At 48.8% G+C, this 21,099-nt stretch overlaps 1 protein-coding gene across 1 annotated transcript; it reads left to right on the forward strand.

Moving 5' to 3' along the window:
* Window positions 1-15,045: 15,045 nt before the first annotated feature.
* LOC123461593 (UPF0561 protein C2orf68-like) lies at window positions 15,046-16,569 on the forward strand. The gene is made up of 2 exons (XM_045152670.1): window positions 15,046-15,193; window positions 15,270-16,569. The coding sequence occupies exons 1-2, from the start codon at window positions 15,090-15,092 to the stop codon at window positions 15,664-15,666; spliced, it is 501 nt and encodes a 166-aa protein (XP_045008605.1). The 5' UTR covers window positions 15,046-15,089; the 3' UTR covers window positions 15,667-16,569.
* The last annotated feature ends 4,530 nt before the right edge of the window (window positions 16,570-21,099 follow it).

Raw genomic sequence — 21,099 nt, forward strand, 5'->3', positions numbered from 1 at the left:
AGCCAAAGGATCCATGTTCTACCCTCCAGATCCCACATGAGCACAAGGTGATGTAAGCCCAAGGTTGCATATGTGCACAAGGTGGAACATATGCTTGGAGTTTGATTGCAGTGGCTGGAGGCCCTGGAACACCAATTCTCTCTCTCTCTCTCTCTCTCTTTCTCTCTCTCTCTCTGTCTTTCTAGGCAGCGCAAATGATTTCCAGACACATGGGCCACGTGGATGCTACAGATTCACACCTGGGTCCTTTGGCTTTGCAGGCAAATGCTTTAACTGCTAAGTCATCTCTTCAGCGTCCCCCCCCCACCCTTTCTTTCTCTTAAGGGAAAATGATTTGTTTTGGCTCATAGGTTCAGAAGTTTTGGTCCCCCGTGGCCTGAAGGGCATGGTGAACCAGCAGCTCTTGCTGGCCAAGAAGCAGAGAATGCCTGAGTTTAGCACTTGCTTTTTGACAGGCAGAGGAGTGGAAAAGTTCTGAAATGGAAGAAAAGAAAGGTTTCAGGTGTATCCTGATCAAGGCTGTCTGCAGATAATGAATGATTATAATTGGTTGGGGACACATGTTTGGCTGTCTGTGGTTGACCCAAGGCAAAAATGAGGGAAGCTGCCGGGCGTGGTGGCGCACATCTTTAATCCCAGAACTCAGGAGGCAGAGGTAGGAGACTCGCCATGAGTTCGAGGCCACCCTGAGACTACATAGTGAATTCCAGGTTAAAAAAAAAAAAAAAGCGGGCAGCTGTTTTCAGTCAAGTAGTTCTGACCAGCTTCATGGAATAGACCCACAACAGTCACACTTATTAAAATGCAGCTGCCTCCCACAGTGAACCAGCCTTGTGTCTGACAATGGCGTGGAATAAATGTGACCTAGACTGGGAGGAAACCCGGGGATCTGCTCAGGAGGCTCCAGGCAGCTCGCACCCGCCTTCCTGAAGGCCCAGCCCTGGCTCTCTCCGGGCAGAGCTGCTGGAAGGGAACAAACAGCTTGCCGATGCCACTGGGAAATAGGTACGCCTTCCGCCTGTATTATTAGGACAAATAATGCTGTCAGGCAAGGCTGCCCTGGGGCAGTTAGGATGAAACAGGGACAACCGACGCAGTTATTAACAGCCCCACTTTCCCTCCGAAAAGGCGCTGGTTTGATGATGCCGTGGGTGGCTGAGCTGGGCTCTGTGCCTGCGGCATGTTCACTCCCCTCTGTGGGGTGGCATTTTCTCCTCTTCCCCCTCCTCCTTCTCTCCCCTCCTCCCGCCCCTCATTCCCCTCTTCCTCCAGAGGGTAGGGATGGTGGAGACTCTCCCTGGCCTTTTGGATGCGCCCCAGGGCTGTAGACGAGTCAGCACCCTTACATCTCAGGGTCACCAGGAAACTTCCCTTGTGGAATCAAAGCTCCCTCAAGGGTGCTTTCTAACCAGGCACTTCCAGACCATAACTTTGTTATGGTGTCAAACTTCAAAGGTCCAGGGGGCTGGAGAGATGGCTTAGCGGTTAAGGTGCTTGCCTGTAAAGCCTAAGGACCCAGGTTCTCTTCCCCAGGACCCACATAAGCCAGATGCACAAGGGACACATGCATCTGGAGTTTGTTTGCAGTGGCTGGAGGCCCTGGTGCGCCCACTCTTTCTCTCGCTCTCTCACTTTCTCTCTCTCTCTCTGACTCTTTCCCCCTCACAAATAAATAAATAAAATAACTAAAAAAAAAAATTCAAAGGCCAGAAGGGAGACCTGGGCTGTGAGTTCCAAAGGTCCCCAATCTGTGGCCAAGTGCTATGGGCATAACACTGGAGCACTGCATTTGTCCTTGCTTTACTGCTGAATCAATGATGACTGCAAAACTGGACATTTGCGCATGCCTTTAATCCCAGCACTCGGGAGGCAGAGGTAGGAGGATTGCCATGAGTTCGAGGCCACCCTGAGACTCCATAGTGAATTCCAGGTCAGCCTGGGCTAGAGTGAGACCCTGCCTCGAAAAAAAAAAAAAAAAAAAAACTGGACATTTAACTTTTCTTTCATATTTCTTTTAAAATTTTTGTTTATTCATTTATTTTGCATATTTTATTTATTTATTTGATTCAGAGAAAGAAGCAGAGAGAGAGAGAGACAGAGAGAATGGGCATGCCAGGGCCTTCAGCCACAGTACATGAACTCCAAACCTATGCGCCCCTTGTGCATCTGGCTTACATGGTCCTGGGAAATCGAACCGGGATTCTTCAGCTTTGCAGGCAAATGCTTTAACTGCTAAGCCATCTCTCTAGCCCCTTAAAATATTTTTAATTTTTTATTTTTTTACTGACAACTTCCATAATTGTAAACAATATCCCATGGTAATTCCCTCCCTTCCCCTGTTTTCCCCTTTGAAACTCCATTCTCCATCATATCCCCTCCCCCTCTCAATCAATCTCTCATTTTGATGTCATGATCTTTTATTCCCATTATGATGGTTTTATGTAGGTACTGTCAGGCACCGTGAGGTCACGGATATCCAGGCCATTTTGTGTTAAAATATTTTTATTTATTTATTTGCAAGCAGAGAGACAGAGAAAGGAGCGAGGCACAGAGAATGGGCATACCGGTGCCTCCAGCCACTGCAAATGAACTCAGATGCATGTGCCACTTTGTGCATCTGGCTTTACATGGATACTGGGGAATCCACCCAGGGTTGGTAGGCTTTGAACACAAGTGACTTAGCCACTCAGCAATCTCTGCACTCAGAGGGACATCTTTGTCATACCCTCTAAGGCTCAGGGATCATTGCAGAAGAGATGATAGAGAGAATGTAACAGCCAGTCAGGGGTATTGTGTAGGTAGTATCAGCCACCGTGAGGTCATGGATATCTTGGCCACTTTGTATCTGGAAGGCAGTATGTAAGCACTCCTCCCCTTCCTATGGCTCTTAAAACATTATTTGAAAGTCAGCTGAAGGGCTGGGGAGATGGCTAAGTGGTTAAGGTGCTTGCCTGCAAAGCCAAATGACCCAGGTTCGATTCCCCAGTGCCCACATAAATCCAGATGCACCAAGTAGCACATGCATCTGGAGTTCGTTTGCAGCAGCTAGAGGCCCTGGCGCACCCATTCTCTCTGTCTCTTTTATCTCTAGCTCTTTCCCTGCTTGCAAATAAATAAGTATTTTTTTTTAAGTCAGCTAAGGGCTGAAGAGATTGCTTAGTGGTTAAGGCGCTTGCCTGTGAAGCCTAAGGACACATCTTCGATCCCTCTCCAGATCCCATGTAAGCCAGACACACAAAGATGAGGCAAGTGCAAGGTTGCACATGCCCACTAGATGGCAGAAGCATCTGGCATTCGATTGCAGTGGCTGAGGCCCTGGCCTCCCTCCCTCTCTGTCTAAAACAAAAAAATAAATAAATAAAAATAAAAGTTAGCTGATTAGCAAACTTCCTTCCACCTGTAACATTTATTTCCCTAATCACAGGTTCCTGGTACTCAAACATGGAGATGCTTGTAAGGAGCACTATTCTGCCTACCACAGGGGAGACACCGGGGTCAGGAGGTCAGGGAAGGCTTTTCTCAGGAAGCCATGAAGGGTAAGAAGCAGCAGACCAGGGCTGGGGAGACGGCTCAGTGGGTAGGAGCACTTTCTGTGCAAACACAAGGCTCTGAGGGGTCCTCAGACCACCCGAATTTGGTTTGATTCCCCAGCACCCGCATCAGCAGCTAAGCGTGGCCACACATGTCTGTAACCCTTATGTACCTCATGGGAAACAGAGACCACAGAATGGCTAAGGAGCATGAAAACATTAACCTCTGGAATCAGCAAGAGTCCATCTCAAGAAAACATGCATTTGAGCAGTGGAAGGGGCACCCATGTTCTCCTCTGACCTCTGTATGCGTGTGCATCTGCACACGCACGTGCATACACCCCTCCTACATAACTTACCACATCACACGTTCTACACACACTCACAAAAAGAGGAGGAGGAGCAGCTAGCCAGCCGAAAAGCCACAGACTTTCGGACAGCAGTTGGCAGCAAGCTCAAAGGCTCTGGAGCAGCAAAGAACTCCCCGGATTTGATAAGCAAATGAGAGTCCAGAATGGCTACATCATGTTGAATGAGAGAGTGGCCCCCCAAGTGCGGGAGGGAGGCTGGAATCACAAAGGGCAGATACTCTGTTTATCTCTCCAAGTCTAGGTTATGTTCGAACCTCATGCTATTGTTATAGACAAGCTGGGTTCTGTGTGAGGCAGCTGCATTTTTTTAACGGTTTTTTTTTTAAATTTATTTATTTATTTGAGAGCGACAGAGAACGAGGCAGAGAGAGAGAGAGAGAGAGAGAGAGAGAGAGAATGGGTGCGCCAGGGCTTCCAGCCACAGCAGACGAATTCCAGATGCATGAGCCTCCTTGTGCATTTGGCTAATGTGGGTCCTGAGGAATCGAGCCTCGAACCGGGGACCTTAAGCTTCACAGGCAAGCGCTTAACGGCTAAGCCATCTCTCCAGCCCCCTGGCAGCTGCGTTTTTAATAAAACTTATAAAAATATTTATTTAAAGCCTGGCGTGGTGGCACACGCCTTTAATTCCAGCACTCAGGTGGCAGAGGTAGGAGGATCACTGTGAGTTTGAGGCCACCCTGAGACTACATAGTGAGTTCCAGGTCAGCCTGGGCCACAGTGAGACCCTACCTCGGAAAACAAAACAAAACAAAAAAAAGGTTATTTATTTATTTATTTGAGAGAAAGAGACAGAGAGAGAGGCAGATAGAGAGAAAGAGAGAATGAGCATGCCAGGGCCTCTAGCCACTGCAAACGAGCTCCAGACGTATGCACACACTTGTGCATCTGGCTGATGTGAGTCCTGGGGAATCGAACCAGGGTCTTTAGACTTCTCAGTCAAATGCCTTAACCCCTAAGCCTTTTCTCCAGCTCTTTATTTTATTTTATTTTATTTTTTTTTGAGGTAGGGTCTTACTCTAACCCAGGCTGACCTGGAATTCACTATGTAGTCTCAGACTAGCCTTAAACTCACAGCGATCCTCCTGTCTCTGCCTTCCAAGTGCTGGGAGTAAAGGTGTGTGCCACCACACCTGGCTTGGGTTTATATATATATATTATTTATTTATTTATTTGAGAGAGAGAGAGAGAATGGGTTTACCAGAGCATCCAGCCACTGCAAACAAACTGCAGATGCATGTGCCCCCCCTTGTGCATCTGGCTTATGTGGGTCCTGGAGAATTGAACTGGGATCCTTTGGCTTTGCAGACAAACACCTTAATGGCTAAGCCATCTCTCTAGTCCAGTTGGTCTTTGTTTTTGAGCCAGAATCTGTTTACTGATTCCAGAGCTTGCTGGGCTCCAAGGACCCTCAGGTCCTTGCTCCCCTGCCACACTGGGATCACCAGTGTGCGTGGCCACGCCCAGCTGTCTATCTGTTTACATGGGATCCAGTGCCCTCAGGTTAAGCACACTTAACCGCTGTGCCATCTCTCCAACCCTGAATTGTTCAACACCATTTGCAATCTGACTGTATAATACAGACAATTGCTGCTCATAAATAAGGTCACCTTTAAATGTGCTGACTGAGCTGATTCATCCATCAGAGAGAGAAGGGTTGGATTTATCTTCAAATTACTGGGAAGCAGAGAAATCAACGGAAAAGACCTGGGATGTCATGGGGCACTTTCACTGGATCACAGTAAACATGCTGCTGGCAGTGACAGGCCCCACACCCAGCATCCTCTCTGCCCTTGCTCAGACTCGGATGCTCAGGCAACGTGAGGCCGCTTCCCGTCAGACTCTGACTTTGCTGTGGGCCCATGTGCAGTGCCACTAACAGCCGTCACTTTCTCAGTGGCAGTTCAGACTGTGGTACACCTACTAAGAAAGCTGATGAGGGGCCGGAGAGATGGTTTAGCGGTTAAGGCGCTTACCTGCAAAGCCTAAGGACACATGTTCAACTCTTCAGGTCCCACATCAGCCAGATGCACGAAGGTAAGGCAAGTGCAAGGTTGCACATGCCCACTAGGTGGCGCAAACATCTGGAGTTTGATTACAGTGGTTGAGGCCCTGGTGCACTAATATTCTCTCATTCTCTCTCTCTCTCCCTCTCTCTCTCCCTCTCTCTCTCTCTCTCTCTCTCTCTCTCTCTCTCTCTCTCTCTCAAAAAAAGATATCAAGTGGAGGGAGGAACTCCACCTTGTCTCTTCTTGCTCTGGTAGTTCCCAGCTGGCATAGCCTGAACGCTTGTGTCCCCTCCAAATTTCACGTATTCACTACTGGTACTGGGAATGGAACCCAGTAACTCTCCCATGCTAGGCAAAGGCTTTGCCACAGAGCTCTACTTTCAGCCTCCTGTTAAGAGATTTTACAAAATAAATAAATTGATCAATTGGCTTTTGTTTGTTTTTTCAGGTAGAGGCTCCCTGTATCCCAGGCTGACCTGGAATTCATTATGTATTCTCATGCTGACCTCAAACTCATGGCAATCCTTGTACCTCTGCCTCAGAGTGCTGGGATTAAAGACATGCACCACCATGCCCAGTTTAAATATCTAAAAAAAGAAACTCTGGATGGAATCTGCCTTTGATCTGAATTCTGACTGATTAGAATACACACAGGATTACTCTACAAGATGGTGATGTCTGCCCCAGTCACCCCATGCCAGCTTCATGCCCAGAGCAAGAGAGGCCTGGAAAGAATGCAGCCAGTGACTTTGTTTTTGTTTTTCAAGGTAGGTTTTCACTCTAGCCCAGGCCGACCTAGAATTCACTATGTAGTGTCAGGGTGTCCTCGAACTCATGGCGATCCTCCTGCCTTTGCCTCCCCATTCCTGGGATTAAAGTTGTGCGCCACCACAACTGGCTAGCCAGTGACTTTTTGCACAGCTTACTGTCTTATGCTCTCTAGAGCTCAATGATTGCCCCCACAGACACTCAATGAACTGTCATTCAGATGGCCTTGCAACCCCACTGGTCTTCCTCCACTTAACAAGAAAGGGTGCGTGTGTGTGTGTGTGTGTGTGTGTGTGTGCATTTTTGAAGAAGTGATGCATTCCAACTGTTGCAGTCAGGTTCGCATTGCTGGTAGAAATCACTCAACGAAGAGCAGCTTGTGGGGAAAAAAAGGCTTATTTTGGCTTATAGGCTTGAGGGGAAGCTCCATGATGGCAGGGAAAACAATGGCATAAGCAGAGGGTGGACGTCACCTCCTGGCCAACATAAGGTGGACAATAGCAACAGGAGAGTGTGTCAAACACTGGCATGGGGAAACTGGCTATAACACCCATAAGACCACCTCCAACAATACCCTGCCTCCAGCAGGCATTAATTCCCAAATCTCCATCAGCTGGGAACCTAGCATTCAGAACACTTAAGTTTATGGGGGACACCTGAATCAAACCATCACATTCTGCCCCCATAAACTGATATCTGTATATGATATAAAATGCAATGATTCAGTACAACTTTAAGAGTCCCCAGTTTTTATCAATTCCAATGATGTTCATACATCCCCATAGTCCAAGATCTTCTAACTGAGCCATAAAACCAAAAAATCCTCCTCCAAACCCATAATGGCACAGAATAAACACTCACACTGCAAAAGATGGCACTGGGCATAGCAAAGGAATATTCAACCAATACAAGATTTTAAACAGGGCAAACATCAAACTCTGTAGCTCCAGGTCCAACAACTCTAGCCAGTGACAAGTCTACAAGTCCAATAATTCTAATCAGCAACAAGTCTCTGGCATTTCAATTCCACCCCACCAGCTAAACTACTTACAGTCCTGGAAAACTTCATCTGGGGCTAGCAGCTTTCCTTAGCAGCCATCTCATGGTCCCGGCATCTCCACTGGGTCTTTTCCTGCAATCCACAGCTCATCCTCATGGCCCCATGGGGTCTCCGTGCAGGCATCCAGCAAACCTGCTTCACACTGCCTATGGCTGTTTCCAAAACACAAGACGGTGTTACAAACTCAATCACCTTCTCTTTCCTGCATTTCTATACTCCACAATACCAGGTAGGGTGGCAATTTGTTAATCCAGGGGGAATAAAGCAGACATAAAGCTCAGGACACTCCTTGAGCACTCGGGCCCCTTCAAAAGAGTCAACATTCTTCCTGTTGCCCCAGTGCAGGTCAGCTGGCCCAGTCTCAAAGGTTGTAATCTCTCAATTGCAGCTGAATGGGCAGCAGTTCACCCCAATTTTTTTTTCTGTGCCATACTCCTCTGCTCACACCAGTTCATTTCTATGCAAAGCAACCCCGCACAACTTCTCAGGACACGGGCATAACTGCAAGTTTCTCACACAAACTGCCAGGCCAGTCCAAGCAAAGCTCTTTCTCATCCTCTTAAGCCAAACCTCACAGTCCATAGTTCTTACTGCATTCAGGTCTTTCAACTCTGACCAGAATAGTCCATCAAGCTGTACTTACAGCACTGCAAGGCGTCTCTTAGGCCAAGGCTTCAAATCCTCCCACATTCCTCTTGAAAATCAGCTCCAAAAGGCCAAAGCCACACAGTCAGGTGTCTAGCAGCAATCCTACTCCTCGGTACAACTTTACTGTTGCAGTCAGGTTTGCATTGCTGGTAGAAATCACCCAACCAAGAGAAGTTTGTGGGAAAAAAGAGGTTTATTTTGGCTTATAGGCTTGAGGGGGAAGCTCCATGATGGCAGGGAAAAATGACAACATGAGCAGAGGGTGGACATCACCCCCTGGCCAACATAAGGTGGACAATAGCAACAGGAGAGTGTGCCAAACACTGGCAACGGGACACTGGCTCTAACACTCATAAGCCCGCCCCCGCCAATACATTCCCTCCAGGAGGCGTTAATTCCCAAATCTCCATCAGCTGGAAACCTAGCATTCAGAACACCTAAGTTTATGGGGGACACCTGAATCAAACCACCCCACCAGCCCAGACTCACTCATTCTCTCTATCTGCCTCTTTCTCTCTCAAATAAATAAATAAAATATTTTAAAAACTATTTTAATTTATTTATTTATTTAAAAAAGAGAGAGAGAGAATGGGTACACCAGGACCTCCAGCCACTGCAAACCAAGTCCAGATGCATGTGCCACCTTGTGCATCTGGCTTACGTGGTTCCTGAGGAATTGAACTGAGGTCCTCTGGCTTTGCAGGCAAACACCTTAACTGCTAAGCCATCTCTCCAGACCCCCAATAAAATATTTTTTTAAGTGAAATAATTTAAAAAGTAGGCAGTCAGGGTCCTGAAAGTCTGCAAGACTTCAAGCCTACAGCAAATGTGATAAAAAGGGACCCTGGGGGACATTTTACATTGAAGCCACTATAGGGATATTATTGCTCCCAGGGTAGGAGTTGGTGATGGGTGGTGAAGGTCAGAATATACCAGATGTTGACATCATGCTGCCCACCTTTAGTCAGTACTGACTTTTACCCTTGGAGTTCACTGTCCATCAGCTGCTATCTGTTAGGTCTAGACTTGGGAATGAATTTGCACATCAGTAAATGGCTGCACACTCTGAGGCGTGACTTCCTTAGTGGCCGGAAGCAGGCCTCTGGGGCAACCAGTTTGGGGCATCAAGCAGATTTCTTCCCTTGGGTTGTGGCAGTGCTTTAAAAGGAGAAGGTTCTGGTGGTGGCAGAACAAAGGGGCGCTTGGAAGCACGCTGGGGGTGCCTCTGCGTCACAAGGAAGACAGTGGAATACATTAACGCCTTGTTTTCCTTTGCTCTGCCAAGCAAAGCTTCGGAACTCTTTGGGGAATTCACTTGACAAGCAATGAGCAGGCGGGCTGGTGGCTGCGCCTGCCTTGCGTGCATGGTCCCCTCCTGGGACTGTGCCTGGGGACAGCTCTGCAGCTCGAGGCAGTGACGGTGAGCGGTGGCGTTGTGGGGACGGGCTTACAAAGCGCAGTTGTCCTCGGGGGCAATCGCTCCTTTCCCTTTCTTCTGCGAAGAGCCCTCTGCTGCGTCCAGGAAACAGGCCCTGGGAGAGGACAGTTGCAAACACAAAGTCCTGGGAGCCTGCGTGGTTTTTCTCTCCTCCTCTCTAGGACAAGCAAGCGGGGGATGCTGTCTCCAGTATGAAGTCCCCATGGGAACGCCCGTTTTGGCTGAAGAGATGGGCATGGTGGCATCCCTGTAATCCCAGCCCTCAGGAGGTGGGGGCAAGAGGACCAGGAATACAGAGTCAGCCCTGGCTGTGTAGCAAGTTGAAGACCAGCCTGGGCTACATGTGACTGTGTCAAACAAACATCATCCTGAAGATAAGTAAGCAAGCCAGAGTCGAGCTGGCGGGGACACGTGTGACTTGCCCTGGAGTCGGTGCTGAGGCAGCAGGGTCACCGGAACCATCGATCTACAAACAGGCAGTGTCAGGAATCAAAGTCCAGCCCACTGACAACGAAGCAGAGTAGAGAGACAGTGGAGATGATGGGAACAGAGGGGGCAAATGAACCCCGACTCTGGAGTCTGGTTGAAGCCTCTCGTCAGCTGAACATCAAGGAGTCCCACACACTCAGCATCTGCTGTGCAGCTTTACAACATAGAAACAAAACTCTCTCATATAGAAATACTTTACCTTCTTTCTTTCTTTCTTTTTAGTGTTTTGAGACAGTGTCTCACTCTAGCCCAGGCTACCCATGGTGGGTAACCAACTGCTCTTGGATCAGCTAATAGATCCGTTCAGTGGAAAGGAACCCACATCTGGAACTGGGAAACAAGTCAGAATCATGTCCAGACAACAACTTTGCTTTCCAATGTCAAGCTCCCACTAATCTTGAGCTATAAGAGGGTCTACATTCGTTAAGTTCTCTCTAAATTAATAAGGGTTATCTCATTTAGCCAGTGCTGACTTCTCTCTCCATTGGAGATTCTGCTTTGCTTTTTCAGACAGAAGCAGGTCCTGAGGAGATAAAGGACCCAGCGCCCTCCACCCCAGCCCCAGCTGAAACCACAGAGGAATTGGGGAAATGAACCTGATATCAGGACTAGGGTGAAGGAGACAGGCACTGACGAATTTTGCGTAAGAAGGGCCAGAAAGATTGTTAGAGACACAAGTTGGGACATTATGCATGGACACATTGCCTCCCCCATAACTGACTGCTGCCCCCACAGTGCACGATGCACAATCCTCATGGGGTTGACCTGCATCTCCAACAAGGAGGGCTTCTTTGGAAAAGGCGCAGGGAGGGGGGAAAGGATGGTTTCAACATGTGTTGTTTACATACTAAGTATATCCATATCTAATAAAGATAAATTAAAAAGAAAGAAGTGAAAAAAAAGTTTTAGGGCTGGGCGTATGGTTAAGAGTGCTTGACATTTAAAACTGAGGGTCTCTCCAGCTGCAGACTACCAAGTTCAACTTTCCAGACCCCACATAAAAGCTGGGTGTGGTCACACACATTTGCAACCCCAGACTGGGGGTCGGGGAACCATGGAGACCAGAGCATTGCCCGGGTTCACTGACAGACAGCAACTCCTGTTTCAAGAGCACAGCAGATAACAGTAGGAGAACACCTGGCAATTCCTCTAGCTTGTACACGCAAGCGCACAGGTGCTCATCTGCATCCACACACGCACACCCCCCACACACTCTACGCACATATGATACGTGCAAAAATGAATGTATTTTTTTGTGTGGTTTTCCCAAGGTAGAGTCTCACTCTAGCCCAGGCTGACCTGGAATTCACTATGGAGTCTCAGGGTGGCCTCAAACTCACAGTGATCCTCCTACTGCTGCCTCCTGAGTGCTGGGATTAAAGGTGTGCACCACCACGCCCAGGGAAAATTGATGTATTTTAAATTGTTGGGTTTTTAAATATATATACTTAATTAATTTATTTATTTGAGAGAGAAAGAGATAGAGGGAAAGTAAGAGGAAGAGAGAGAATAGGTGTGCCAGGGCCTCCAGCCACTGCAAACAAGCTCCAGATGCATGTGCCTCCTTGTGCATCTGCCTTATGTGGGTCCTGGCGAATCGAACCGGGGTCCTTTGGCTTTGCAGGCAAAGGCCTTACCTGCGAGGCCACCTTCTCCAGTCCAAATGTATTTTAATAAACCCAGGCATCAGTGGTGATCAAAGCCATGGGAAAGTGCTACCAAAGGAGGGAAAAGGTAACACTTTAAAGTTAATTCTGGCTTATATAGAAATGTTAATTTCGTAGCCAGATGTGGTGGCGCACGCCTTTAATCCCAGCAGAGGTAGGAGGATTGCCTTGAGTTGAGCCCACACTGAGAATAACAGAGCGAATTCCAGGTCAGGCTAGGGTAGAGTGAGACCCTACCTCGAAAAACCAAAATAAATTAATAAATAAAAATAAAATTAAAGAAGAAAGAAATGTTAATTTCACCCAAAGAAAAAGTGGTAAATATCTCCACTAGTATCCAAAAAGTCCCATTGCGTGAATATTCATTCACATTCATCCCCCCTCTCTTTCTGTGTGTGTGTGTGTGTGTGTGTGTGTGCACACGTGCGCACGACTGGGGATGAATCCCAGAGTCTTGTGCCTACCCTACTACTGAGCCACACCCCAACCCCAGTGTCATAAGTAAATGTGGTACCAGGTACAAATGAGTAGATGTTCAGCTATAAATGAGTTCTTTGTTCAGCTGCTTTCCCTTGAATCTATTCTTAGTTGGTATTTTAAAAGCATAAAAACAACAAAACCATAACTGGTCCTGGTGGCGCACAGCTTTAACCCCAGCGCTTGTAGGCAGAGGTAGGAGTATCACCATGAGTTTGGGGCCACCCTGAGACTACATAGTGAATTCCAGGTCAGCCTGGGCTAGAGTGAGACCCTACCTCCAGAAAACAAAAGCCAAACAACAACAACCAAAAAATAAAAACAACAACCAGGTTTGGTCCCACTTCTCAGGAGAAGGAGGCAAGAGTATCCCATGAGCCCAGGAGTGGAGAGATCAGCCCCGGCATGGCAGAGACTTTGCTGAAAGCACTGGGGGAGGGGCGTGGGAGATGACATGTAAAAGCATGAAGTATCAGATGACCTGAGCTTCCACTTCGTTGTTTATCTGTCTGTTTTCTAGACAGGATCTACTGCACCGCAGGATGGCCTTGTACTCACTATGTTGTCAAAGATGACCTTGACCTTCTGATTCTCGTGTGCCCACCTTCCACGTGCTGAATCACAGGCGTGTGCCCCACACCTGCTCTTTCTGTTTACTTTATTCAACTCAGGATTATTCTGGCCTCCAAAAGGATCAAACATCTTATAACACTTTTGACACAGAATCAGGGAAGATGGGTATCATCTATTTTAAGATACAAATTTGGAAGTTGAGTAGGCTATGATGTGGTATCACCTCCTATTTCTAAACCGCTGTCGGCGTGGTATTGATGCTTTACTCTTACTTTCTGGCTCGATGCAGAAAGCATCTGTGGTGGGGGCGGTGCCGTGTGAACTCCCAAGGGGGGACTCACTGCTCACCGGTGCCTGACCTGCTTTCCTGGGCACTGGACACAAAGCTCGAGAGCGCAGGCTCTAACCCGGCAATGCAGGAAGGCTGGAGCCAGGCCCTCTGGCTTGCTGCCCAGGATCACTTCACCAGTCTCTTCTCAATTAAAAAGGGGAAAAACGATCACCTTGAGGAGGAGAGTCAGAAAAGCTGGGAAAAGTCTGAGAAGGAAATGAAAGCCACAAGAACGAAAAAAGAACATCTAGGGGTGAGCATGAAGAAAGCGCTAAGGAGCGCCAGGCGGCAGGAGACGCAGCTTGGTGGTAAACCCACCTAGCATGCTCCGGGCCCGCACCCACTCTCCAGCGCTCGGGGAGGAAGCAAAAGAATGACAACAAAAAAAAAAATACATGTACGTGCTTTTTAATTTATTATTATTATTGTTGTTAATTTTTGTGTGTGTGTTTTCCAGGTAGGGTTGCACTCTAGCCCAGGCTGACCTGGAACTCACTCTGTAATCCCAGGCTGGTCTCGAACTCACAGAGATTCTCCTACCTCTGCCTTCCTAGTGCTTAGATTAAAGGTACCACACCAGGCACAAATATACATTTTTTAAATGTATTTTTTTAATATTATTTATTTATTTGAAAGTGAGAAAGAGGCAGAGAGGGAGGATGGCTGCACCAGGGCCTCCAGCCACTGCAAACAAATTCCAGATGCATGTGCCGCCTTGTGCATCTGGCTTAGGTGAGTCCTATAGAATTGAACTGGGATCCTTCAGCTTTGCAGGCAAATACTTTAACTGTTAAGCCATCTCTCCAGTCCTAAATGTATTTTCTTTTTACTTATTTATTTGCAAGCAGAAAGGGGGAGAAATAGACAGAGAGAATGAGCAGGCCCTAACCACTAACCACTAACCGCTGCAAATGAACTCCAGAAGCATGCACCACTTTGTTCATCTGGTTTTACATGGGTACTGGAGAACCAAACCCAGGCCATTAGATTTTGCAAGCAAGCACCTTAACCACTGAGCCAACTCTCCAGCCCCTACACACATTTTTTGTTTTATTTGAGAGCGACAGACACAGAGAGAAAGACAGATAGAGGGAGAGAGAGAGAATGGGCGCGCCAGGGCTTCCAGCCTCTGCAAACGAACTCCAGACGCGTGCGCCCCCTTGTGCATCTGGCTAACGTGGGACCTGGGGAACCAAGCCTCAAACCGGGGTCCTTAGGTTTCACAGGCAAGCACTTAACCACTAAGCCATCTCTCCAGCCCCCTACACACATTTTTAAGTGAAAAAGATGTTATTCTTTAAAGCCAGGCATGGTGGCACAACCTCCTCTAATGTATGTGTGTGGGGACACATGTGCCATATCGTGTGTATAGTACGACACTGCCTCAAAAATGTTTTACACTTCATTTATTTACTGATATACTTTTGGTTTTCTGAGGTAGGGTCTCACTCTGGCCCAGGCTGACCTGGAATTCACTCTGTAGTCTCAGGGTGGCCTCGAACTCATGGTGATCCTCCTACCTCTGCCTCCCGAGTGCTGGGATTAAAGGTGTGCACCTCCACACCTGGCTAATCCAGAGCTTTTGAACTAATGTTGTACCTGACCCAGGGCAAGTAGGACAAACCTGAGGCTATCTCAAGAGTCCATCCCTCCTGGGGCCCGGGAGCGGTTGGAGCGGCGGCCGTTGAGGCGGCGTTGGCGTTGGCGGCTGTGCGCCCAGGACTTCACATGGAGTCGCGGGATGGCCGTCCCGGGCTCTGCTGCAAGCCTGGCGGGCGGCTGGACATGAGCCACGGCTTCGTGCACCACATCCGACGGAACCAGATCGCCCGGTACCGCCCCGCCCCGCCGCCCCTGGCCCGGTCCGGCCGACCCGACCACCTCTGACTCCCGCTCGGCTCCCCGCAGGGACGACTACGGCAAGAAGGTGAAGCAGGCCGCCAAGGAGAAGGTGAGGAGGCGACACACGCCCGCGCCCACCCGGCCCCGCAAGCCCGACCTGCAGGTGTACCTGCCGCGACACCGAGGGCGAGATAGCTGTAGCCGCCCAGGCAACCTTGACTGTGAGGAGTCGGGTGACAGCAGCAGCGGCAGCTCTGAGCTGGAGCCATCCAGCCGCCAGCTCTTCTGCTTAGAATATGAAGCGGACAGTGGAGAGGTCACAACAGTTATCGTGTACCAGGATGATGACCCGGGAAGGGTGAGTGAGGAAGTTTCAGCGCACACACCTCTGGATCCACCCATGCGAGAGGCCCTCAGATTGCGGATCCAGGAGGAGATTGCAAAGCGCCAGAGCCAACACTGACCAGGTTGAAGGCGGAAGGTGTTCAGGCTGGATTCACTGCACTTGGAAGAATTCTGCTCAGGGAGCTCACCCTAGTTTAGGGCTATCAGGACCAGTCTATCCATCTTCAGACTTCTACCCCACAAAGCTGCTACATCCACAAGGGGGTTAGGCTGTGGTCTGAAGTCCACAAGACATCCTGTGTACAGGAATTTTGAGGCACCTAACTTCTAGCAAGTGACCCTACCCCTCAGCAACTTGAAATGTGGACTGTAAGAGAGCCCCTGAGCACTGAGACTGCAGCCAAAGCCCCTGCCCCGGGGTCTTTCTACATGAGGGTCTCAAAATCAGTCTGGCTAGTCATCACTGCAGTTTTTCTCTTAAAGGCTTCCTGAGAGCTGTTTTGTCACAGCTTGCAATGCTGGGACAGCGAGTGAGGTGGTAAGTTAGAAGGGCCTGGCTATGAAGATGGCTGGAGATAGAATGCTCCAGACCCACAGAGCTGGCCCAGGGTTAAGTGCCTTAAGTTTGCCAGTCCTGAGCCCAGTTCTGCTTTCAAAGGAGAAAGTCTTTGCCCTCTATGTAGGCAACTGTGCTAGAAGTGCCTTTAGAAGTCATTGCCAACTACCCTCCAAAGGCTCCTTGCTCACAGAGGTTCTGCCAAACTACCCCCATCTTCCTGCAGGCTAGAGGACCGCTTCCTTAGTCTTCCAGATCTTCAACTGAATGTGTGACCTGGAACATAGGATTCACTGGAATTCTTCAACACTTAGTCTGGAAATACTTTGGGGCCTGTCTTAGAACTGGATCATTTGTTTCCTGGTTCCATTACAGAACCTAGAAAAAAATACCTGAAGAGACAAGCACCTAAAAGTTTGCTTCTTGAAAAAGGAAGAGAAAAAAAAAAAAAAAAGCAATGTTTGCATGTATCTCTTGTCTTTTTATGTTTATTATGTGAGTCTCTCAAAGACCCTCTCAGGCAGGAAATGATAGTTTTTAAACTTTCTTTTAGAGAAACTTGGCTTATCAAGTACATATGAAATATTTTCTAAGATTCTTAGCAAATAGTATGACTAAACAAAGCTAAATCTTGTGCTGAAATGAAAAGTGATCTTTTGGAGCCAGGGAACGCTGCTGTTTCTCCAGATGTGCCTGAAATGCTTCTCTGAGGGTAGTTTTATAGCTTAGCCTCGTTGTTCTCTTGCCCCTCTTGTGGGGTCCCAGGTATTACCTTCTGTTTTATTCACCAGCATTGCCTGCAGATATGGAACACGGTAGAACATTTCTCACAGGCTCTAGTCTAGTGTTAGTCTAGAGAGATGTGCTGGGCAGTGTGGTGGAGTGGCCCTAGTGTTGCACTAGGCGGAACATTTTAGCAGGCTGCTTCAGAACCAACACTCCTTGGATTACTTATGCTTTTGGCTATCTTTAAAAGAAAAAGAAGCAGAAGAAAAAACAGCTGGGTGTGGTGGTACATACCTGTAATCCTGGCATTCCAGAGGCTGCCTGAGCTACATAGTGAGACCCTTGGAGCCTGGATTTTATAGCTTTGTAATTCCTGGGCCACAATGTGACTGGTAAAAGGGGAGCTGGTTTGCAGGGCCCTTGTGCTATATAAGGCTAAACATTAAAAATGGAGTTGTAAGCCAGATGTGGTGGCACACACCTTTAATCCCAGTACTCAGGAGGCAGAGGTAAGAGGATTGCCATGAGTTTGAGGGTATCCTGAGACTACATAGTGAATTCCAGGTTGGCCTACATTAGAGTGAAACTCTACCTTGAAAAACAAAAACAAAAAAACAAAAAAAAAAGAGTTGTAGCCAGGCATGGTAGTGCATGCCTTTAATCCCAGCACTTGGGAAGTAGAAGTAGGTGGGTTGCCCATGAGTTCGAGGCCACCCTGAAATCATATAGTGAATTCCAGGTCAGCCTGGGCTAGAGCAAGACCCTACCTCGAAAAGAAACAAAAATAATTGTAACCCACTGTCAAGCATGGCAGTCTTTGAAAAGTGTAATATAAGAAGGTAGATGCTAAAGGTGTGTTACTGACTGATGTATGTACTGGCTGCAGTCCAGTGTGGGTATGGGAGAGCCTTTGTGGAAGGAATATTCCATCTTTGTGGTCCTTTGCAGGGGCACTGCACAGTAGAGATTAGCACATACAGATGACAGGGTGTACTCTGGGATGGTGACTATCCAGTCTGCTGTGCATTTGGCAGAGTCCATGAATTCAGGGTAGTGCTTCCCGGGTGAGCAAAGAGGAATGAGGTCAGACTACCTTCCTACCTCCAAGACTTTGGGGAAAATCACCACAGAATATTGGCCATTATTTGAAATATTTAACTCCTTTGAGTTCTCATCCTGTCCCTGAGGGATCACATGGCCAAGAAGCCATAGATGTCCACCCCAACATTCTTTAGGCTAGAAGTGCTGCTAGAAATGAAGGCCTTCCTAGTAAATGGCTACTCTGCCTTCCCAGAGCCAAAAAAACAAGAGGCTGGGAGTGCTGGGTATAGCGATACACACACACACACACACACACAAGATTGCCACACAGCAAAGCCAGCCCAGGCTACTTAGCAAGATCCTGCTTCAAAAACAAATTTTTAAAAGGCTGCTTGCACTGGCTGTGTCATGGTGCTAAATGTACAAAAAATCCATATGCTCTTTTTCCTCCTTTCCAACATATGTGTTCAAATGAATAAAATGAAGTATGCCAATTGAAAATCATGTAAGGTACTTTTGGAATGCAGTATTTCTTTTAACCAATAAACCATTTTTACAGCAAAAAAAAAAAAAAAGAGTCCATCCCTGTCTGCTAAGTTCTGTCCAGCCCCTCGAGGCTCTCCTCTGACCTCCACACTCATGCTGTGACACTCACATCACACAAATGCACACGTGCTAAATAAATACAAGTAATGTTTGGTATATTTATTGAACTATTGTTTATAAAACAATATACAAACCAGATGTGGGAGTACACACCTTTAATCCCTGCACTCAGGAGGCAGAGGTAGGAGGATGACCATGAGATCGAGGCCACCCTGAGACTACAGAGTGAGTTCTAGGTCAGATTGGGCTAGAGTGAGACCCTACTTTGAAAAAAAAAAAATATATATATATATATATATATACACGTACACACACACACACATATGTATGTATGTATGTATATGGCTGGAAAGATGGCTTATCAGTTAAGGCACTTGCTTACAAAGCTAAAGGACCTCAATTCGACTCCCTAGGACCCATGTAAGCCAGATGCACAAGGTGGCACATGCATCTGGAGTTCGTTTACAATGGTTGGAAGCCCTGGCACACCCATTCTCTCTTTTTCTCTCCCTCTCACTCTCGCTCTTGCTCTGCCTTCTTTCTTCTCTCAAATAAATAAGTAAAACTAAAATATTTAAACATACATATATAATTACAGCAGATGCTGAAAAGAGTAATAACATAATTCTATTTTTGCTTGCTTACTACCAGCATGGCATGGCACGGAGCTGAGGTTTTCCACTGTGGTGGACTGGGAACTGGTTTCCTTCTTCTAGAAAAGACCTTCCCACCCTCTTCCCCCCCCCTTTGGGGGGCCCCATTCTTTGTGGTTCTAGTGTCAGACCACTGCTGTGCCCTGATCCCTGGGGTGGGTAGGTGGCCTAGGACTGCCAGGCAAAGCCCACGTCTCAAGTCTCAGGGATGGGCTGGCATTCTGGAAGAGGGTGAAGTGGAGACTGCTCAAGCCATCTTCCCCATGTGCATGAAGGAAGACCTGGGACGGGATAAGTAAACACAAGAGCGGCTGGTTCCAGCTCTGTCCCCAAATGTCGGTTTTCAGCACATCAGAAGGCCACGGAGTGGGTTCCTGACAAACACTGGTGTCTTCGGTTCACCACGGTAGAGTCTCGGCGGCCAGGCTGCAGGAGCTGCACCTGCTGAGGGCCTTGCTACTGGCCATAGCCGGGCCCGCGTGGAGGCCTCGTGGCAAGAGACAGGCGAAGGGGGCTGAAACAATGCATTCTCTGTAACCAACCCACTCACAGGATAAAAGGAGTACTTGGGCTGGGCGTGGTGGCACACTCCTTTGATCCCAGTACCCAGGAGGCAAAGGCAGAAGGATCGCTGTGAGTTCAAGGCCATCCTGAGACTACATAGTGAATTCCAGGTCAGCCTGGACTAGAGCGAGACCGTACCTTGAAAAGCAAATAAATAAATAAATAAAAATTTAAAAAAGGAGTACTGAGTTCACAAAGGCTCAGTCTCTCACTTGCTGGCTAGTGCGCTGTCCGGCTTCGGCGCGTGCACGCGTCCCAGGTCCTCAGCAGGTGCCCGAGCCAGGTCTTGAAAGCGGAGGTGCCCCTCACCCGCTTCCTGAGCAGCACCTGAGCCCCGCCAAGTGTGCGCGTCTTGCCCTTCTCCCAGGCAGGAGGGAGACAAAGCCTTCCCTTGTCTTTCTCCACTTAAAAAGAAACCATTGCACCAGAAATCACCGGGTAATCAGGTAGCTGAAAGCGAAGGGCCCGACACTGTCTTGGGAGGAGGTGCTAGACGCTCCCCGTGGCCCTGCGGGGGACCCCTGGTATCAGCCTCTGGAGGGACCCTCTTGGGGAGCGGCCCGGAGCCCAAGGTCCCCGGTGCCTAAGATCTCCATTGGCATGCCCTTCCCGGGTGGGCGGCCGGACCCTGGCCTGACCTCGCGTGCGCTCCGGGCTTCGCGCGGTCCAGGGCGTCCACGTAACCCGGGGAACCGCGCCGCCTGCCTGGGACGCACGGGGAGCCAAGCGGCGTCCCTACTCCAGCGAGAGCGCGGGGGCCGGAGCATCGCCCGCCAGCGCGGCCCCGTGGCACCCTAGGGAAGGTTTGCCCATCACTTGGCCCCGGCTGTGGCTCCGTTAAACTGCTCACCTCTGCTTTCTTGGTGACGACGTGACATATTTTTCTGGGGTTCATCAGAGGATCTTTGAGGGACTAAGCCGCCTTCAGCCTGGAGACTTTTGCAGCCCAGCACCTGGGGACAGAGCTGCAGCGAGTGGAAAGACCCCAGCAGCTGGAGGGGCGGGGGGGCTGGCTGAGAGCAGGCTGGGGGCAGAAAGGACCAGGGTCCGGAATCCGACGTGCTGGGGCTGCGAAGGCAGAAGGTAACCGGTACCTAAGGTGCTGACCGCGACGCACGGATGGGTGGAGGAACTAACATCTCACCCCCTGGGGTACCACGGAGCTGGGGGGGGGGAGAACCTGAGTTGTTTGAGGGAGTTTGAGTGTGCCTGAAACCGAACTGATCACTCCCGACCTCCCTCTCCAAGACCAGACCGCAACTGTATGCGTCCGCTCTGAAGTTGGGTTTCCTGGGGAACAAGATGGGCGCGCAGAAAGGTGGGGCAGAACATTCAGGAAGCCGCCGGTGAGACGGCCAAAGATGTTGGTGTGGAAGGAGCAGGGGAGCTGCAAGCGCTTGGGAAC

The sequence above is a fragment of the Jaculus jaculus genome, chromosome 6, assembly GCF_020740685.1.
Source record: "Jaculus jaculus isolate mJacJac1 chromosome 6, mJacJac1.mat.Y.cur, whole genome shotgun sequence".
NCBI lineage: Eukaryota > Metazoa > Chordata > Mammalia > Rodentia > Dipodidae > Jaculus > Jaculus jaculus.

Coding starts and splice junctions, on each gene's coding strand:
- LOC123461593 (XM_045152670.1), top strand. CDS start 15,090: ATGGAGTCGCGGGATGGCCGTCCCGGGCTCTGCTGCAAGCCTGGCGGG. Junction 15,194..15,269: donor CGACGGAACCAGATCGCCCG/GTACCGCCCCGC, acceptor GGCTCCCCGCAG/GGACGACTACGGCAAGAAGG.